The 21,545-nt window shown below is 51.8% G+C and overlaps 1 protein-coding gene across 4 annotated transcripts in view; it reads left to right on the forward strand.

Annotated features, from left to right (window-relative positions):
• Window positions 1–21,545, forward strand: part of Zmiz1 (zinc finger MIZ-type containing 1) — a 202,740-nt gene that overhangs the window by 93,283 nt on the left and 87,912 nt on the right. For all 4 annotated transcript variants that reach the window (XM_087906214.1, XM_087906211.1, XM_087906212.1 and 1 more), the window contains 2 exons: window positions 12,452–12,560; window positions 16,687–16,800. In XM_087906214.1, coding sequence (XP_087762340.1) covers window positions 12,501–12,560; window positions 16,687–16,800 — 174 coding nt within the window. In that variant the 5' untranslated portion in view covers window positions 12,452–12,500. The remainder of the gene's footprint in view (window positions 1–12,451; window positions 12,561–16,686; window positions 16,801–21,545) is intronic.

The raw sequence follows: 21,545 nt of genomic DNA on the forward strand, positions 1-21,545 counted from the left end.
GCTTGCACCAGCACCGGGGTGGGGGAGAGATGGCGAGCAGTGGCTATATTTTTTGCAGAGCTGGCACTTTTACACCTCTCTCTCTCTCTCTCCCAGATCACGGCTGGGGCAAACAGGACAGTGAAGCCTTGGCCTCAGATAATTGTCGGGAGCGTCCCAGGCAAAGCTTGGTCTCCCTGTCAGAACTTTGGAGGCCGGACTTTTCTGTTACCAGGGAAACCAGTATTCCCTGGAAAGGAAATCAACACGGGTGCTTTGACTGTTAAGATGCATCCCCTCCCTGTGCTCCCCCTAAATGAGTTCCAGCCAAAACTGATCGCCCCTGAAAGCGCCCAGGCAGCAGCAGCCTGCCTCCTCCCTGAGCTCATTGAGACGCCGGAAAATGAGATCTGCCCCTGACCTTGCATTTTCCACCTCTCTCTAAAACATTCCATTGTAGTGCAAGGACGTGTTTTGTTTTTTTCTTATTTATCTTCCTCTCCTTCAGCTGGGGTTCTGAGTCTTTCTCTGCTCTTGTCGACTAGAGCCAGAAGGGAAAGGCCTTCCACCTCTTTCTCCCTTTCAGCTGTCAGAAAAAATAAACAAGCAGCTTTATATTTGGAAAACAGAGGGTCTTGGCCACCAGATTGCTATGTCCGGGGCAGGTCACAGCCTTGGTTGTCCCCCTCCTGCAACAGGGATTTGAAATCTGACCTGAAGATTTGCAGAGCTGGAGGGGGAGGGCAGGCCTGTCTTTACTCACATAGACTTTTAAAAGTCATTGGAGGGTCACTCTGATTCTTTAGCGGCCAGCATCCCTGGGCCTTGGGAAAGCAGGTTATAAAAGAGAATAGCCAGAAACAATTCCAGGCTGGCAAGCTGTGAGCAGGGGTGTCTCATTCCTGTCTACCCTGTCCTCTACCCACCCAGGTCACAGATGGACCTGACCCTATGGTAACATTACCAGATCCTTTCAGGAGATTTGGGGGGGCGGGGGGGTGAGACAGGGTGTCTCTGTGTAACAGCCTTGGCCATCCTGGAACTTGCTTTGTGGACCAGGTTGGCCTCGAACTCAGAGACCCTGTCTGCCTGCTTCCCCACTGCTGAGATTTAAAGGCATGTGCCACCACACTCGTCTCTTAAAGAGAATTTTGTTGCAGGATCCATTGTCCTCCTTGTGCACTGCTGTGCAGAGGCTAAACAAAGCAGGGAAGCAAAGAGAGAAAAGAGAACCAGACTAACTAGAGGGTTGGTAGAAGAGGATGAATATTTGAAAAGCCTTTGGTCCAAACAGGAATCAGACCTTTCCCCCTTAGAGTCTGTGTTTCCCCAACCCAACCACTGCCGGGACTTGATGTTCCATCCTTAGCTTGTCCTTGTGACCTGGACTTCCATGACCGCTTTGCTTTGGTGATCCGAGGAGTTATTTTGTCACCTGCAAGTGACTCCCTGTTCCATAAGGAATTTTAAATAAATCCTTTCCTGTCCCTGAACTTCCACGGGAAGCAAACACGCCCCTGCTGGGTTTTCCTCCTCCAGACTGCCAGAGAGCGTGTGCGCCAGGAAATGTGCCCGTCAGTCGGCCAGCAAGGGCCCCAAGCTCTAACCACACGACGCATTGAACCAGGCACAGACCCACAGCAGGACAGCCCAAGGAAGTGTCTTGGGGTCTCCAGGCCTTCACATCCTCAATCTAGGTTTGCATAGATCTTCCTGAAGCCCTGTCAGCCCTTGCTATTAGCACGAGGCTCTCAGAACGTAGAGTAAACTAATGAATTACAGCATGATTACACAGCCCATAATTAACTTTGTAATTAATATGCAACTGCCACTTAAGCTAAAACACTGCTTATAGAGACGTAAGGCAATGGGAAATCACAGGTCAGAAATGGGCTTCGGGATTTTTAGAAGCCTGAGCGGAAGCGGGGGATCATGCAAGGCCACAGGGCATGTTAATTAAAAGATGGTGAATAGTGAGAACCCAGAATGTTTTCACTCTGCACCTTGTCCTTCAACAAAGACTCCTCAGCACTTGCCAGGTTGATCAGCCAGCATTAGCTGAAACAAGCCCTGAGCTTTGTATTTTCACATGTAGGGCAGGCCTTACCTTTCTGCCCACAATCCCTTCCTTCTCCAGAAAGCCTATGGGTTGCCTTCCTTCCAGCCTCGTGCTGGGCATAGCCAGTGGTGTCTGGGCAGCTCCCCTGACCCATCTGCATTTTAGGCTTCTAGAAAACAGGGGTTCCATGTTCATTTTTATTTGATCTTATCATTCTTTAGCCTATCCCAAAAATTTAAATCTAGAGGATTCCTTAGAAATCATCCAGCCCAGACCCCTCCTCCCACCAAGGCCAGAGTCAAGGGGCTAAGCACCTCAGTCACCTGGTAATATGGGCATGAGCTGAGCAGGAAGCCACCAAAGAGGCCCACTCTCCTGTAGGCTGCTACCAGACAAGGAGCCATTGCAACTGTGGGATTAAGCCAGAGCCCTTGAAGTAAGTCATTCACACAAAGTAAGTCAGTCCACACACACACACACACACACACACACACACACACACACACACACACCATCTGTGTTCCTTTGGGAAGGTTGTGTAAATTCTCTGGGCCTTGCTTACTATAAGATACAGGCAGTGAGACCCACCCCAGTAGGCTAGAGTAAGAACTAGGTGGGAAGATGTACCTGAAGGAGCTTGTTGGGATGCACACTATGTGTGGAGCCATCTAAGGTTTCTGCAACTTAGGAAACGGATCCAAAGAGGTCAAGTGCATGTCCATAGTGCTGCACATAAGGCTGGTGTGCTTGGAACCCCCCACACACTGCAAAGAAAACAAAAACAAAAAACCCCCGGAGTGTTCAACGATAGACCCCACCCTGGGTGGGGGAAGGAGGGATATTAGCTGCAGCAGGCCTGGTCTTCTCCTTAGCTCCCATGATCTTTGCCCATCCAGGAACGGCTGGGCCTCTGCTCCCTGCCTAAGGCAGCCTTGCTGCAGAAGGAGCTGTCTGGATTTCCAGAAGAGGCAGACACTTGTGAAGCTTCTCAGTCTTGGATCCAGGACCCAGGGTTCAGCTCTCCCTGGGGCTTCTCCTTCTACAGATGCTTTGGAGTCAAGCCTTCATGTGAAACTGAGAGTCTCTCCTTGCACACATCCTGGTGGCGTTGCCTTCTCTGATTGCTTCCAGCTTCTCTGTGTCCCCTCTGTCTCCCTCTTTAAGGAACTACTGCAAAATTTAGTAAACAGGCTTAAAAACTAGGCTTTTGGGTTTTTTCACATTGAAAATTTTTAACATTCATAGTCATGGCATGTAAGTCTTCCCTAACAGGCGCCAGGCTTCTGTTGCTTCCTCCTTCCACAGATATTGTCCAGAAGGGCCGGGGCCCTGTACAGAACTAGTAGTTGGGGCTGGATGCAGATTCACATTCAGTAACTCACTGACTGAGTGAGTCCGGCAGTCAGGGTGGCTGCTGTCATCACTACCTCATGCTGGCAAAAGAGCCCAGGGCTCAGGGGCCAGCATATAATAGGGGCAGGATTTGAACCCAGTGGCCTAGTGACTTTCCCACTAAGTCACTCGCCTATTTAAGACCGTGTGATGACAAGGTCAGGACACCCGAATGTTCTGCGAACCGCAAAGCGCATGTGGTGGGGCTTCATGTTGCAGTCGCCAGGCAGGAAGTAAGGGCCCACTTATCCCTGGAGGGCCTCTGATCTGAGACAGCAGTGGCTTGGTCCCCTAACACCCTCATATCCAGAAACGCCCTGAACTCAGATAAGATGCTAGACAGCATGATGGGGCAGGAGCCAGCTGGAGAGAAGGGGAACTTCTGCCCAGAACCCTGGGTCACAGCTCTGCAGGGAAAACATGATTGTTTCACAGTGGGCACAGACCTTTTGTTCCTGTCACCATTGCCATGGGCACTCAGCCCCACATGGGGGCTGAAAGCTCCCGACACCCCACTGTGGTAGCTGTGGACAAACTGTGGCATCTGCAAGGGCCAAGTGGGACCGGGAGAGGCTCCCAGGCCTAGGCAGGACCTCCACGGGCGTTCGAAACTCTCCTCTGCCCACACCCACCCTCCCAGGTTCATTTCTACAGGGGTGTCTGGAGGTGAATGTTAGGAAGTGGGTCTCACTGCTCCCCCAGATCCCTTTCAGGTCTAAGCCGTAGGAATTGCTGCTTCTTGTTTCCCGTCTGCAGTTTTAGCACTAATCTGTCTCCTTCTGATATTTCTCCTTTAAATATATATATTTAATATATATATATAGTTTTTGAGAATTTTTGAAAAATTTGGTAAGCAGAAGCATACAAAAGCTGCTAATGGGGCTAGAGAGGGCTCGGGTTAAAAGCCCACACTGCTTCCCAGCATCCACCTCTGAAAGCTCACAGTCACTTGTAACTAAAACTCCAGGGTCCAGGGGATGAGGGGGGTCTGACCCCCTCTTCTGGCCTTCACAGGCACTATGCTTGTGAGTTTGCGTCTGTGTGCACGTGCGCACGCTTGTGTGGGTGTTCGTGCACAATCAAAAATAAATTAAGAAGCTGCTCCATTGAATGGGCATACGCCTCTGTCAGACTGAGAGAGAATACACACTCACACAGAGCCTCTGTTTTCCCATCTGCAAAATATAATAATAGAGTTAGCTGTGCCACTGTGCTCGGAGACGGCTTGGAGTGTGGCTGCGTGGCTGTGTGGTCCCGCCATCCGTGGGGGCTCCAGGGACCCCTGCTCACACTCTGAGTTTTAGAAAAAAACACCACGTCAGGGGTCTGGAAGTAGGCGTGTGGTCTACATGATAGCCTCCTGCTGCTCGCTGTCCTTTTAGAGGTGAGTCAGTCAAGGCCGGACACAAGCACAAGCATCCAAGCTCAGATCCCTAGAACCTACATAAAAGCCATTCAGCATGGATGCGTGTAGCAGCAAGGGAGATAGGCCGAGCCCGGAAGCTCCTTGTCCACATAGCCTAGCAGAATCAGCAAACTTCAGGTTCACTGTGAGATTCTGCCTATAAAAAAACAAGGATGGAAAGAAGCTGAAGAAAGACATCTTGTGTCAACTACGGGCGTACACTCACACACATACACTGCCACCAACATGCACACACCACACACAGACACACAACAGCGCATACACACAAAGGATTAACTTACCTGAATGTCTTCATTTCCCCGGCTAGCAAAGAGTGGGTGGGTAGACAGCCATCTGTCAATGTCCGGACTAAGCAAGAAGAGTGTAGTGATTGATTAGCCATGTCTGTCCTGGGTGCAGGAGTTGAGGGTGGTTCTGCTCTTATCCTTGCTCTCAGCCCAACTGTCCCTGCACTACGTGGTTCCTTATGGACCTGTTGAGCTCTCGGGGGCTCCCTCTGGGAAATATTGTTGCGTCTTCTGTCCCGTCATGTTCCGCAGAATACCAAGTCAGTAGATTTTGAAAGTGTGGGGAGTCGAGGTAGGAGACAGTCAAAACACCTTTTGTGCCCAGAGCTGTACCTATAGGAACTTCTGCTTGAATTCATTGCTTTCTGGAAGACTCCAGTTTTCCTGCTTCCCCATCCCCAGAGCTCTTGAGTAACCACTGGCCTCCTTAACCCCTCCCCATTTCCTGGTATCCGAGACTCTGAAATAGCCTCAAGAGCTCAAGGCAAAGCCAGGTCAGGGCCTCTGTGTAAGTGCTGCTGTCCTGGGAGACACAGTGGCCTGGGCTGTGTCAATCATCTCAGCACTGTGCAGCCCTGATGGTCACTTCCTTGCTCTGGGCAGTGGGGCTGGAAAGGAAGTGTCCAGCCGATGACGATCGGCCTTGCCCCTGTGCAGAATGGGCCGTGCAACAGAGACGCTTGTGGTCAGAGCAGGGACAGAATTCCGGCGCCACTGCTCAGCACTATGGCCCCAAGCAAGTCACTGGGCCTTCCAGAGCCTCTGTGTCCTCTCTGTGGCCAGACCATGATAACTGGAACATAAGTCACAACAGAGCTGACACTAAGTGAGGTGATGCAGAGAACCTAGTGGGGAAGAAGAGGAGCCCCAAAGGCCTTGCCCAAGGCTGAGCCAGCCCTTCCTTGCCTGATGTGTGTGTGTGTGTGTGTGTGTGTGTGCGTGTGTGTGTGTAGGGGGTGGTGTCAGGAACCTAAACTGTGGCCAGAGGGGACAGGAGGGCTCGACTTGGGGGTACCGCAAGGCTGCTAAGGTATCCTGTGCCCAAAGGACAAAGAGTCCCATGCAACTGCAGTCCGGAGCCTAGTTTGGGTGAGAACAGTGACCAACCTTTCTCAGGGCCACATTTCAGTGTGTGCGACAGTGACTTCTCTAGACAGTCCAGGGCAGAATGTCAGGAATAGCTAGGTGGGCTGCCCTTTGGGACTCTGTAAGGCTGGATACACAGTTTTTCTTTAACCAACATCAACAGGGGGCATACTCCTGTGAATGGAGTGGATGCCGGAAGATGGGGCCACTGGGAAGAAAGGGTCCACCCTTCCAGAAACCTCCAACATGGTGCCAAAGTATCTGGAGCCACTGGCCAGATGGTGTGGGCCTTGTGGAGCCAGTCACAGGGTGCTCGCTGCTTGGATAGAGGAAGCAGGTGTGGGCTGTTTAGAATCCTCTCTCCTAAGTGTCTTTGCTTGCTCTGCTCTTCAGCCCAGCAGAGAGGGGAGGAGATTTCCTGTCCTCCCATAGAAGACACAGGCTCAGGAGGTGAAAGGGCCTTCCCAAAGCCCACAGCCAGAAAGGCCTGGCCCTCAACCCAGCACCCGCTAGAGCTCTGCCCTGTACAGGCCTCCTGCCTGCCCAGAGCTTCCTCACTCCTGTCTCCTGCTGCCCGCCCTTCTTCCTGGAGTAAAACACCAAAGACAGAGTCTTGCCCTCCTCCTGCCTTTGCTTCCACCTCCCTGAGCTCCCACAACTTCCCTTTCAGATGAGGGGGGTGGAGGTCTCCATTAGAGCTTCCCTTACCTCAGTCCCATCTACCCCGCCCCACCACACTCTTAACTAAGACTACATTCAAAATGATTTTGAACTCACTTGTAGATCAACCCATGAACTCACTCTTGATCATTTTCCTAGACTCAAGATTTCACTATGAAAATGGGAAAGGTTTGCCCATTGTTACCCAGAAATCATCCTTTTTGTCCATGGTTACCAGAAATTATCCTTTTCACTCATGGGACACCAGTCACTTCTTAAGAACACTGCCCTAGATCGATGGCCAGTACCTCCCAGTCCCAAGATCCCCTGGTTACAGCTAAGAATTCAGTTCTTGGTACCTGAGTGAGCACATTCTGGGTAAGGACTTCAAGACACATCCCAGCTGAAGGGGAGACAGGTGTCTGACAAGGAGGCTGAGGACATAGGAACAGAGTGAGTAGTGCCACTGGGGGGCAGGGGTTACAGTTTGCTAGACCTTGATGAGTGAAGGGGGCAGACATTCTGACCCGAGGGCAGACCGAGTCAAACTAGGAATCAGCCAGCTGTCCAAGGAAGGGACTTGGGATGTGGATTAATAGTGGTGTTAGGTGGGGCGCTAGACCAGGGAAGGCCATGGGTGATGTTGCTTCCTGTGTCCCTCTCAAAATCTAAAACTGCTATAGGGAAAGGTTGGGATGGTACCGTAGAGCCTGGCTTTTTTGTTGGTTTGTTTTCGTTTTTTTTGCTTTGTTTTTTTGCCTAGCGAGATTGTTCCCAGCTGGCCAGCCCTGGTTCTGTTTCAGCACAGTCTCTACTCAGGCTGCAGGTAGAGCCTCCCAGCCCTGCTGCTGGCCCCACTCTCCACCCCCACCCCCGCTCAAACTGCAGATGTGCATGGTGATTGAATCATTTCTGCACACCGTTGCTCACACAGCTCCCAAGAGATGTGCTACTTGCCTGTGCAAGCTGTCAGGAGATGTGTGTGCTCGAGTGCATCTGGGCCAGCAGCCCTTGTGTGCACATACCAGCAGCCCATGTGTGCACATCCCTGCTCTGGAGATTGCAGAGGGGCCCGTAGGTGAATAGCCGTGCAAAAACACCTCTGCCTGGAGCTTCTAAGGTTTGCTAGCTAGGCCTAAAAAGTAAGAAAACAGTTTCTAAAATGATTGTGAGGTGTTTGTACCACACTAGGGAGCTACATAAAGGGCTCTGAGTGCCCACAGTACCAAAGTGGGGGAAAATGTCCTGTCCCTGCATCCAAGGAAGAATCCAAGGCAGGGCCCTGTGTGTAAGAGAGCCAGAGGTTTTTGCCCGTTTGAGGCTTCTGTCTGTTCTGTCTGCTCCATTCTGCCACTGGCATCGTTGAAGAGGTTGGCTTCTTAGTCCCTTCAGTTCTCCGCAGTTCATTCTCAGAGAGACTTTAAGTGCACAGGGCAAACTTGACCTGAGCTTTGCTAGGAGATCACAGGTGTAAACAGAAGCTTCTCCCAGCATGACCACCCCTGGAAATCGGGAAAACTCAGCCTGACGACCATGTCCTTACCCAAAACTGTCCATACATGCAATGAACCCTGGCCAGGCATAGCTTCAAAAGAGGCAGTGTCTGGGGCATTGGGCCATCTTGGGGGTGGGGCTTTCATGGAGTTTTTCAGGCAACAGGCTCCCCAGCTTGGGAAGAACCTTTGAATTTTGAAGTTGAGTCTTCTTTTTCTACTGAGGTGGAGTTTCCAGGAAGCCAGACCCTCAGATGCTGGAGTTTGGCAGACTGCCAGAGGATGACCAGCCCAGCCCAGCTCTGCCCTGTTCACACCGTGGGAGGGTGACAGAACCCCAGACTAACTAGGAAGGCTTTGTATGGACCCAGACAGCAGGATAGTCAAGGTCCCTGATTGAACCTACACCTACCCAGAGGGCAATAGAGCTGAAGAAGCTACCAAGGCATTGCTTTGGGTTGGTACAGAGCCCCAACCTTCCTGGGTGCTAGAGCTGCAGCCACTAAGGGTTTGTAAGGACTTAGAAAGGCACCTAGAGGCAAACATAGCTGAGTGGTGCTTCCGTGGCAACGGGGCGACCTCTGCTGGCTGCCAAGCGCTTACTACTTCCCGACTGCAGGGTGCGATGCTCAGGTTCTGGGGTGGCCTTGGAAACATCTGACTTTGGCTGGGTTGACTGGAACGAGGACATTCGTGGAGGCCCAGTCATGGCTTGAGATAGGAATATGAAGGAGAGTGAGGCAAGGAAAGAACAGCGTGTTAATGGTTAGAAAGGCAGAGGTTTCCATCTTAGCCCAGCCATGCCCCAGTACTGAACTGCCAGCAAAAACAGAAGGTACAGAAGCCAGATTGTCCCCCTCCATATCCCATTTCTTCTGCCTAATGCTAAACTCGTCTCAGGCCCTGAACCCTTAACTTTCAAGTCCTTTCCACTTGCAGAATTCAGACTTAATCATTTCCATTCATTACTGGTGTTAATGACTCCATTTCTCCACCTTTGAGACCAACCGTTTTTTGTTTGTTTGTTTTTGTTGTTGGTTTGGTTTTTCAAAACAGGGTTTTCTGTAGCTTTGGAGCCTGTCCTGGAACTAGCTCTTGTAGACCAGGCTGGCCTCGAACTCAGAGATCCACTTCTGCCTCCCAAGTGCTGGATTAAAGGTGTGTGCTATCACCACCTAGCGATACCAGCAGTTTTCAAACGACACCTCAGCTAAGTATAATGACTCAAGAAGCTGAAACAGGACCATCATGAGTTCAAGGCCAGCCTGGACTACGTAGAAAGACCCTGTCTGGGGGGGAAAAAATGAAAGAACTGTATTGCATATCACCTTACCTGTGTGATATGTATCTTTCTTCAGCCAGATACTATATTTTATAAATAAAAACATGATAGTTAGGCATCTGTAATCCCAGCAATGGAGAGGCTGGAACAAAAAGATTGCCTGTGAGTTTGAGATAATCTGAGCTACAGTGAGACTGTGTGTATTGGGAGGGGGGAACCCCCACTGTTATCCCTGTGATCTGTAATGTCTCCTAACAGCTTCCTAGCCAATGTCCTATGCATCTCACAGGTTCTGGGCGCCAAGCTGGTCACATCTTGATTTGGTAGGATGGAGCCTAGCCTGGACTCCATACCTGGGGAGATGTAGATCATGTCATCTTGGACAAAACCAAAACAAAATCAGCTGAACTGGCAGGTTGGGAACAATTTTCCCCACTGATGCCCTGTGGATCTTTGATTATAGAAGCCCTGGGAAGACTAGCCTGAGCTAGAATGGTCATGTCTGTCACTGTTTGTCTCCTGAAGTGAGACTTGGGACCCAATGGTTGCTGACCAGGGAAGTGCAAGCTCCTTATACTTGCTAGAAGCTTCCTTGGATGGGCTCTTAGGCTACAGATCTCCCTGTGTTCCTGGTCCTAAATGGCATGGCCATCCTGGAAGAGCATCTTTGGAGGCAGAATTTGATGGGACCTCCAGATCCTCCCCCTGCCCCCATACTCTTGTCTCCTCTCCATGGGGAAAGCAAAGCTTCGAAGCCAGAGTACTGAACAGAGCACTCCTGGCAAAGGACACCTGTGTGCTTTTGGAGTGACTAGAAGGGAAAGGTGCCCAGAGGACTTGGAAGTCTCCACAGCCTCAGTTTCTGGCCCTCAGGGTGCTGTAGTTTATCTGCAGTGCCTCCTGCTGGCTGCTTGGGCCATGAGGTCTTTTCCTGTTTGAACATAGCCTTTGAATTGGAGTGCAAATTATTCTAGACCTGGGGTTTCTTTGTGCTTCCTTTCCGGCTCCCCAGCCAGCCAATGAAATGACCTGGCCTTGATTTTCTGGGTTGCTTTGACTCAGTAGCCTTGTCCTAGCTTCCTTCAGAAGTCACACCCTTTCTCCCCTGTATGTGTATGAATGTTTGCTGAATATGTAAATATATGTACCATGTGCATGCCTGGTACCTGAGGAAGCCAGAAGAGGGTATCAGACCCCATGAAATAGAATTACAGATAATGAGAGTCATCATACGGGTGTTGGGATCCCAGGTCCTCTACAAGAACAGCACATGCTCCTAACCATTGAGCCATCATTCCAGCCCCAGAAATCACACACTTCACAGGGACCCTGGCTGGAATTTTTTGCCCATGTTTAGAGTGGGATGATCATTCACAGATCCTCAGATAGTGCCAAGAACCAGGATGACCTGGCAGATTGTGTGCCTCTTGACCTTCTTCTACTCTGGGCCTTCTTTTGTTCCTTTCTGCCCTGAGGTTTGTCCCTGGCCCCAAGAACCTTCTTTTGTAACATGAATGCTGGCTGAGGTTCTGTGAAAGTGTACTCAGGAGGAGACAGTCTCTGTCTGATGGACCCCTGCAGGTGCCAAGGTGTTCTGTACCCCTACCAGCCTCCAGCAAGGACCTGCAGGCATTCCCCAGAACCTGTTTCATTGGTTGGAATTCTGCCTTGGGTCTTACTGAGTCACAGTTTCCTCATCTACAATGTGGGACTATTGCAGTATCTGTCAGTGCCCAGGTCCTGGACCAACCCATGACCATTAGCAGAAGAAGCTCAACCAGTTGTCACCTGGTAGATGACCTAGTGTAAATGCAGAGTTTTTTTTTTCTTTTGAGCTAGTCTCAGCAAAACTGGTGATCCTTCTGCCTCAGCCGTGCAAATGCTTCAACAATGCATACATGTGCCAAGAGATCCTAGAACACTAGAAGATCATGTCATTTTCATGGGCCTAGCACTATCCCCAGCACTGGAGATCTTACAGTGTTCCCGGGCAAGTGGAAGCACAGGGCTGAGCAGATGGGCGTAAGGATGTGTGGATGGTTGAATCAATTGTCCTAGTTGGGTTATTATTACTGTGATGAAACACCATGACCAAAAGCAGCTTGCGAAGGAAAGGTTTCCTTAGCTTACATACACTGAATTGCAGCCCACTGGAGAAGCCAAGGCAGGAAGTCTAATGTGCAGCAGCAGGAGAGGGGGACTGGAGGCACCAGAGTTGATGCAGAGGCCATGGAGGAGTGCTCCTTACTGGCTTGCTCCCCATGGCTTGCTCAGCCTGCTACCATGTAGAACCCTGGGCCGCCAGTCCAGGGATAGCACCACCCACAATAGACTGAGCCCTTCCCCATCAATCACTAATTAAGAAAATGCCCCACAGGCTTTTCTGTCCACAGCCTGATCTTACAGAGGCAATTTTTTTTTCAACTGAAGCTCCTTCCTCTCAAGTGACTTTAGCTTGTGTCAAGTTGACATAAAACTACCCAGGACATCAAGGAAGAATCATTGAAATGATAAAGAAATGATGGGCAAGGAGTTGGGTGTCAGGGAGTATAAATATTTGACAGGTACCAGGACAGTGAAAGGAGGGTCAAGATGAGGATGGGAGAAATAAATAGAAACACAACCTCCACTTTTTCCCTCTTGCTGGAAAACCCCAGGATAAAGCTGGGTGCCCAGGACTCCTCTAGGGCAAGACTGCCAGCGTTGAAGTGGGAGGGTAGCTGGAAGGCTATACAAAGTTGTCAGGTGTAGTGCCACCAAGTGACACCCTCTCTCCTCTCTCCTCAGGCTGGACCACGTTCATGGCTCTCGGGTAGAACCCAGCGAAACGGCCAGAATGAATTCTATGGACAGGCACATCCAGCAGACCAATGACCGTCTGCAGTGCATCAAGCAGGTGAGTGTGGCTGACTGGGGGACTTGAGGAGGGGCAGGGAGTAGATCTGTGCTGCAGGAGGATGGCCCCTAAGTGCCAGCCTAACACTAGATTCTCTCTCTCTCTCTCTCTCTCTCTCTCTCTCTCTCTCTCTCTCTCTCACACACACACACACACACACACACACACAAAGAACGCCGGCACTGCCTCACCCCGACCCGGCTGTGTGACTTTGGGCCAGTACCCTGCCTTCTCTGGGCTTTGCTTCCATGCTTTAAACTGTGGTGAGCATTCAGTAAGGTGCCCAACGCTGTTGTACCCCTTCTGCTGTCTCCCTTCCCAGACCTCTGCTCCCACTACTTGAAAAGGCCTGGTATGACGACACACTTCTGTTGTCCAAGCACTAGGTGGATGAAAGCAGGAAGATCAGGAGTTCAAGATAGTCTTTAGCTACATAGCCAGTTTGCAGCCAGGAGAGGATCCATGAGATCCTGTGCCAAAAAGTTACAAGAAAAGAAAAGGCTCCAGAAAACTAAATCATTTTACAGCAACAGAAACTGAGGCATAGAAAGAAAAGACCACTTCAGTGGTGTTAGCTTATCCACACACCAACTGAGCTCCAGTGGCCGTTCACCTCCATCCTTGGCCTGGGTTGTTGGTAAGCAAGGAACCCCTCACTAGACATCCCCCAAGAGATGGCTAGAAATAATGTTCTACCCTTGGGCCCAACCTCCACCCGGGGACTGTGGAGTCTCAGGCATCACAACTTAATCAGAATAGAAAGGCTGTTGTTTGCGGGCATGGATGACAGATCTGTCTGCTGGGCGTACCCTGGCTGGTGCAGGCTATGGCTCCCACCCTGGGCTCCACAACCGTGGACTCCCACCCCAAGCCCTTCCAGCACAGCCACACCCCAGCCTCCAGCAGTTCCTGGCATTGAGCACCCCAGCACTGTGTAACCCTTTTCTGCAGCCCTTTTGGTTGGCTGCTCCTCTTCTTTAGCCTGAACCAAAGCTTCCTCTTCACAAGGTGTGCTTCTCGGGGCTCTTGGTCATCAGAACCCTGAACTGTGAATCAGTTCATGGTGCCCAGCAACCTCACCAGGCCTTAGGCAGCCTTCGGAGCATCTGCACACCCTGTGCCTGAGTTCAGGGGCTTCTTGGTCACCCAGTAACCTCATCTATCCTGTTCCCCTCCTGAGCTGAGACAAGATGATCTCAGAGTCCACAGTGCTCAGTCCATCCAGGGTGCGGCCGTAGTATTTCAAGTGGGTATGGGAGAGGGTGGACCAATAGATGGTTCTGTAATAGGATGGTGGGTGAGTGGGTAGATGGACATATGGCTGGGGAGTTAGATGCGTGGGTAGGTAGAGATGATAGATGGATAGACGGATGAATGGGTGGCTGGCTGGATAAATTGGCTTCTAGATGAAAGGACAGATGAATGAGTGGATGGGTAAGGAACAGATAAAGTGATTAATGGATGAATGGGTGGGTGGGCAGGTCGGTATGGAGATGGATTTGTTCTAGATGGATGGACAGACACATGGATGGATTGTGTGCCTCACAGAGGGACTGGTGGGCAGCTGGGAGCCAGCCCTGGTTGGAGCATTGGTGTGCCCAGTTGCTGCCCACACACTCAGCAGTCATGGTATAGTTCCAGTCCCCTGAGGAATTGTAGAGATGGACAAGCTTTCTGATGGGAAACAGGACATTGAAAACCGGGACCAGTCACTGCTTCGAGCCTCTACCAGGGATTCAAAATGTGTCCCTACTCCAGGCTCTTCACCCTCACCTGGTCCCTTTCCCTCTCTGGGCCACTGGGGTTCCTTGTGAAGTGGCCAGGTGGCTGGCCTCAGTAGAGAAGCTGTCTTTAGAATAGTTGGACACCCACCCATCACTCCTTTCATTCTTACCTTGTGTCAGGACAAGGAGTGCCTAGAAGTTGCTCCTATGCTCTAGAGTCTAGCGTCCAGAGTCATAAGAGAAGCACCAGTTTCCTCCGGCCATCCCTGGCCCCGCTCTGTAACATGCTTATCCCACACTTCAATACTTGGCCACGACCCTGCAAGCTGCCACCACCCCTACCCCCACCTTTCAGAGATGAGGGCTCTGAGGTTCAGTAATGGCCTCAGGGCTGCATGACTCCATGACTGGGGTGGGTTTGGACCAGGTGTACACTTTGTGTGTCATCAAGACACAGTCTCTGAATGTACTTAAGCCATAATGAGGCTACAGCCGGCAGCTAAAACAGAGAGAAGGGCCTCGGCTGAGGCCACCGAGCTCTAGGCAACAGCCAGGCAAGACAACAGCCAGCCCAGGGGTGCTACTGTTTACCTCATCTGTGAGATGCATCCCATAATGAGCCAGCTGTGAATGGAGAGGAGGAGACACAGGCTGGCAAGACACAGAAGGCTGGTGCTCAAATAGGACCTGAGCAGAACAGGCTTGGGGATCGGCCCCAGAGGCCATCCAGGAGCTCAGATCTCTAAAGGGCATTGCTATGGCCACCTGAGAGTGGCGTGCGGAGGTTGCTGGCACTGCTGATTGGTTGTGACATCACATAAATAAATGAAGCACCTGACTGTCAGGTGGAGTGCAAGCCAGAAGGAGCTGCGGGGCTGCCGCGCTCCATCAGAGCCTCGGTGTTTAGAAGTGAACACAGAAATAAGCAAAGCCAGACTGCCACCCTCCCACAGGGTATGGGAGGTCTAAGCAGAGGTCCCTCTTGTCTTGGCAATCTTGTCTAAGGAGCTGCAACTTCAGAGAGTCAAGCCTGGGAGCCCCCACACAGCTGAGCTCCCACAAGGGAGGCAGGGAACCTCTGGGAGACTGAGATGGAGCCAAGAGCCACCCCATGTGGAACCGTGCCCACCTGCCAGGCACTCTGCCTGAACTACATAAGCCCAGTCTTGTTTAATCCTCACTCAGCCTCATGACACGGGCTGTTACTGCTCACTTGCCCTTTCTCTCCCCTCTGTTTTTTTCCTTTCCTCTTTCTCCATGAAGAGGGATGTTCTTAGTGAGTTCACTTATCTCTTCTCACTGTAAACCTTTCTTTGCCTGAACCATGCTATGGCAAGCGCAAGGAACCAAAACTCCCATGACCACGTGGCAGCCTGTCATTCTCATCTTACAGATGGACGACCAAAGCTCAGAGAAGTGAAGGGACCATCCTAGATTAATAAGGGCCCAGGCAGAGGGATCCCAGAGCCCTGACCCCAGAGGGGCTCCCATAGCTCCCATAGCCAGCTCCAAGGCCCACCCGCTTGGCTGTGAATTGACTCATACCACAGGCGAGTTTGGTGGTCTATCTAGGCCAGTGTGATCCTGCTGTCCCTACCAGCACCAAGGCCCCTAGAGCTGCTAGCATCCTGAACATGGACACCTGGTTTCTACTAGGACCTTAGGGATACCCTATGGGACTACACCAGCAGTAGGCCTAGTGCTAGCTGTAAATCACAGCTGTGATTCTAACCTGCCCTGTGGCCCTGGCCTTCTAGCTCCTGGTCTCAATGCTAGGCGACAAGGACCCAGGGAGCCGTGGGTCAGTGTTAAGGATGAAGTTAGATCTTTGCAGCTTCTCTGTGCTGGCAGCCTGCTAGCCCGAAGTAACTCTGAAGGCATCAGGATTCTGACTTCCTATATGTCAGGCAGGAGGAAGAGACTCCAAAAGAGCCCAGAGAATCTGGAGCTGGGGAGCTGGGAGTGTTTGGAGCTAAGAGCATTAAGCCACATACAGCAGACTATAGGCAGCATTGTGTGCTAACTGCCCCTACCCCTCCATACATAGGGAGGACCTGGGCTGAGCAGAGGGTGGGAGGTGATGGGTGGTTAGGAAGGCACCTGCGGGACCAGCTGCTTTCAAGTATGGAGACTGGGTACCACCTTCCAAAACCTCTCTGGGGTTCCTCCCCAGCACTTGCATCTACAGAGTGTCTAATACCACTGGCCTTTACCAACTCTGGTTCTAGTCTCTAAGTGGGTTGCTGGCCTCATCCTGCTGCAGCGGGCCAGGCCTTGTATAGAGGAGGTTAAGAAAGCTGAAGAATGTGGCCTCCCTTCTGCCCTTTCTGTGTGTGTCCTCTTTGGTCAGGCCTGGGGTGGCCTCCTCTTGCAGCCTCAAGCCTTTTCCTTTTCCTCCACAGCACTTACAGAACCCTGCCAACTTCCACAATGCTGCTACCGAGTTGCTGGATTGGTGTGGAGATCCTCGAGCCTTCCAGCGGCCCTTTGAGCAGAGCCTCATGGGCTGCCTGACGGTGAGTCTCCACCCCTCCTCACCTAGCACACTGGGAAACACGGATGTGAGACCAGAAGTCCTGTCCGCATGCCTGTCTGTGGGCCAGGGGCACAACTGCCCATGCGGCAAGCTGGCCCTGTGGGTCCTCCCCCACCTTGGGTCTGATATGGAGACAGTCTCCATGGGTTGTGTGGCTTCCTCACACTTACTGAAAAGTACACTGTGGGGACCAGTGCTCCATCAGAAGCATGACAGCTCGACCTCTAAGACTCTGTCTTCCTTTTTCACAGCCATTTGTTTGTACCTTCATTTGCTGAACACTTATTGAGCTCCCCTACGGTCATCTCTCCATCCACTCATGAACATGTATTGAGTCCCTGTTACAGTCATCCATCTGGACAAATAAACATTGATTGATCCCTCATTTATCATGTGTTGTCCCCTCTGCCAGGTCCTAGGAACCCCAAGATAAATAAACGTTCTTCAGTTTGATTTCTTAGTAAGGGGCAGCAGTGTGGAGAGATGCCTGAGAAAACGGTGTTAGGCCAGCATGGATCTCTTATCAGCTGAAAGGTGGGGCCAGTCATGCAAAGTCACACGTGTGTATGCCACAGTTTGCCAGGCTGCTGACCGCGGCCAGGCCCCACAAGGCAGCATGTGCAAAGGCCCTTGGTGTCCAGAAAACCAGGTAGGGCTCTAGGACCCAGACAGGGCAGGATCTTAAACTCGGGACTGCAGAGAAGCACCCGGAGGTCTTTTGTAGTTTTTAAGTGTCCCCCCAACCATGCGGCCTGCACAAGTGTGTAACGGGCACAGCAGTCCCTCAGAAGGCCTGCAGCGGGCTTGCAAGGAAGTGTGGGTGACACCGTGGCAGCCTGCACGTCCTGGGTGTGGAATGGAGGCATGGCCAGGCAGGAATGGTGGCCCTTGAGGAGCTCCAGATGGGAAGGAAGCAAAGAGCCTAGTTTAGCTCTGCCTTAGAGGAGGAGATGTGGTGACCACTTTGGGATCCTTGTTCTGAGAAAGACTGAGCTGCCTGTGACACATGCCACCTCCCAGAACCCACCTGTTCTTCCAGCTGCCCATTTTACAGAGGAGGACACTAAGACTCAGAACTGACTGCTTGTGACACCTAGACTTAAAAGCAGCGTGGTCTCTAGCTAAGGCCTGCCTGAACCTAGAGGGGAGGCTCCCGTCCATCTGTAGCAGGACCCAGACCCTCCCAGGGCTCTTCTGAAGGAAGCTGGCCCCATCTGTCTCATTCAAGCCACCTGCATGGCCCTGTCTTCCTCGCCCTTCAGCCCCCAAGCACCCTATCCTCCCAACTGCCTAATCCTCTTTGTGGGATCTGGGTCCAGCCTAAGCCCCATGGAGAGGGCCAGATGTTGCCTAGGCCACAGTGTAAGAGAGGGTGGGGGCCATGCACAATATATCATCAAACAAATGAATATGCTTCCCCAACATACTGCCCCGAGCTTGGCCTTATTGGAGATACTGGCCCTAGCCTCCCTGGAAAGACCATGAACTGGCCCTGCCTTGCCCTTGTCATTCAGCAGACATTTGCCAAGTCTCTGCTATGGGTCACCACAGTAGCTCTGAAACACGGGAGGAACTTAGGAGCTCGTGTTCCCAGGGAAGAACCCACAGGCCAGGAGAACAGAGCCTAGGTCTCAGCTGGATAGGACAGGTTCTGGTGGCAAAGAAGCGGAGATTGGGAGCTGTGCTCGAGTAAGGACAATAGCTGTGGGAGTCTGTTCTGAGACTGAGCAACCATACAGGCCTTGCTGGAGAAGGGACTCGCCCCGAAGACCCTTGAGATCTGCCAGGACAGAGATGTGTCTTTCCAGGCAGAGGACACTGTGGACTTGGTATCAGTTCCCTGGGCCTCATACCTCATCCTCACGATAAAGCATGTGCCTGCCCCTGCCCTCCAGTCTGCCGCCCTCCCCCTCCACACATGGCCCCGGCTGCACAGGCCTGTGAGCTCAGGAGAGCCTGCTGCAGGAGGAAATAGGAGAGAGGACAGTCACAGAAGTTGACCTTGACACCCAGTCTCTTTTCCTGGGCTTTATCTTCATTTCATGGTATCTAAAGGAGAATCTGTCAGTTAGACAGGGAAGGGGTCACCTGGGTCACCATCCTCACCCCAGGCTGCTTGAAAGGAGAAGTGAATTCAGGGTAAGGAGGCTAAGCCCTCTCCAACACACACACACACACACACACACACACACACACACACACACACTGCCTGCTTGGGTCCCTCCCGAGCTAGGGGACAGTGAAGCCTGTAGGTTGACACAGTTCCCTAGGTGACCTCTGAGAGCTGGCTCCAAATTCCTCCAGATCTGGCTTACTTTGAGGATATAAATTAAAAACCACTCAGCTGCAGGCAACAAATGGGCATGGAAGGGTTGTTGTTGTTGTTGTTTGGGTTTTTATTTTGTTTTGCTTTTTTTTTTTCTTTCCCACCAACTTCTAAGCTGCTCATACTCAATTTAAGTGTGAGGCTCTGGGCCACAGGCCCCCTGAACGGAGCCCTGGTGGCCTGTCTGGACTCATTCCAATCCACCGTCTTTATGAGATTTGTACCCATCTCACAGGTGAAGTAATTGAGGTCCAGGATATAGGTAGTCACTTAGGTAAAGTGGAATTTGACTGACAGGGACATATGCAGACCCCAGATTCTGAGCATCAGCTACAACAGCAGAACCATATACTCCCTTGGGCAAGTCCCCCCCTATCTTGTCTCTGGGACAATATTTTCACCCTTTGATGTATTGATACTAAACACCCCTGCCAGGTGCCCCTCCCAAGGGCTAGGTACCTGGCAGCCTGCCCACTAGCTGGTTTCTAGCGTGTATCTAGTCTAGGGCAACCGCTTGTCTTCATGCCTGGGGACTCTCACCGAGCAGGCCTCGCTGAGATACTAGCTGTCCCGATAGACACACGAGTCTTTCTAGTGTCACAGGCACCGGCTTGCTTGCTGCCACACCTGTGTTATGTGATCTTGAGTAAAATCCTTTCTGTGTCTCAGTTTCTTCTACAGCAAAAAATGGCTTGAGCCCCAAATCCCTTCTGTATGCCAGAAATGACAATGGCAGCCCCGTCAGCTCTCTGGCCTGAAGTCCTGATAGCCTGATCATGACCCCAGGCCACTCTTGCTCAACTCGGCTAGAAGAATTTTTCTAAACCAGAGCAGCAAGACTGGCCGGTATCGTCCAGGCGCAAAACCTTTGCCTTGCTTCCCTGACCCAGGGCCCAGGGGCCTCCCTGGAGGTGGAGAGCTGTGGCTCTGACCCTTCATTGGCCAGACTGCCTGGACCACACACACATAGGACCACTCTTGTTTCCTGGAAGCCAAATTCTATTAATGGCATCAAGAATCCCCCAGCGTCGACCTTGGTACTGCACCAGTCCAAACTTAGTGACACCGTGGCCGATCTCCCTGATGTCTGCCTTGTGCCAGAAGGCATTCAGGGGAATGGAGAAGCTTCTGGACTTTCTGAACTGCAGCATCTAAGTACCTGCTTACAAACTTAAAATCTCCACAGGCCGTGTTAGGGATCCAGGCTGACGCAGACTGTGTGGGAGCTCCACCCTAGGTGGCTAGAGGCTCAGGGGCAAACAGAGGGCCAGAGAGCTTGTGGGATTGAGACTGGGGAGCAGGAAAGGATTCTGTTTGCATCGCTAGCTAAGCAAACATCCCAAAGTGAAATTAGCTGCCTCCCCGCATCCTGGCTGACATTGACCCGGCAGAGGGTCCAGAGTTCTGATCTAACAGGTACTGGTGGTCCTGGGAAAAGGGGGCTGTTACCTCCTCCCTGATTCTGTGACACTCCGTCTGTCCTTCTCTGTCCCTTCAGTTTAAATGAGGAGATAGAGTCCAGCATGGGGATGCATCTGCAGTCTCAGCACTCAAAAGCATCACAGTTTGGAAGCCAGACTGGGCTACACAGTGATACCCTTCTGAGAAAGAAAGAATGGGATGGGGAAGAAAGGGAAAGGAGCGCTGGCCTCACAGGCATGGCTGAAAGGTTCCTCCCTTTCAGCTGTAGAACCCTTGTGGCAAGCCCCCAACGTGGACAAGCTTGCTATTCTGATGACTCTGGGTGCCAGGCTAAACCCACTGCAGCCTGAGACCCCACGACAGCATCCGTATAGGTAGCCCCAGAGACCTGAGGACTGAGTCTCCCTTTCTCAGCAGGAGGGGTTACTGCAACTGGGAAGACTCCTCCCTACTCAGTCATGGCCTCCCCAACTGCTCTCCTGCATGACTTCATTCTCTAAGCTTCTTCCTTCCTAACAAGGAGGCATCATCCTGCCACTATTAGTGAGGTGGGAGTGCAAACCTAAAAGCCACGGGTCACCCAAGGGATATGTCTTCCTGGGACAGTCAGATGGGCAAGAGCCTCCAGGGCCTCTCTTTGGACCCTGGGGCAACCCAGTTCCACACAGCACCCCTAAGGCGCCCATCTCTCCATATGGGTAAGATTCTGGACTTACTTTGAGGGTTTGGTGCTGCGTCAAGACTCCAGGCTGAGCTCTAGAATGGAGGAGTCTGAGTTTCTAGACTGAGGTGTGATGATAGCCAACTAGATCATCTGGTCTGCCTGGTCCAGGAGCCCCTGACATATGCCAGGCAACTCTGCCCATAAACTATGGAAAGAACAGTAGATCCCAAGTCCCTGCTTCTCAGGGCATGATGGGGGGATGTAGGACATCTCCAGGAAACCCCCGGGATGAGCTGATGCCTGGGAACAGCAG

The sequence above is a fragment of the Myodes glareolus genome, chromosome 5 (genome assembly GCF_982192425.1).
Source record: "Myodes glareolus chromosome 5, mMyoGla1.1, whole genome shotgun sequence".
In the NCBI taxonomy this organism is placed as follows: Eukaryota; Metazoa; Chordata; class Mammalia; order Rodentia; family Cricetidae; genus Myodes; species Myodes glareolus.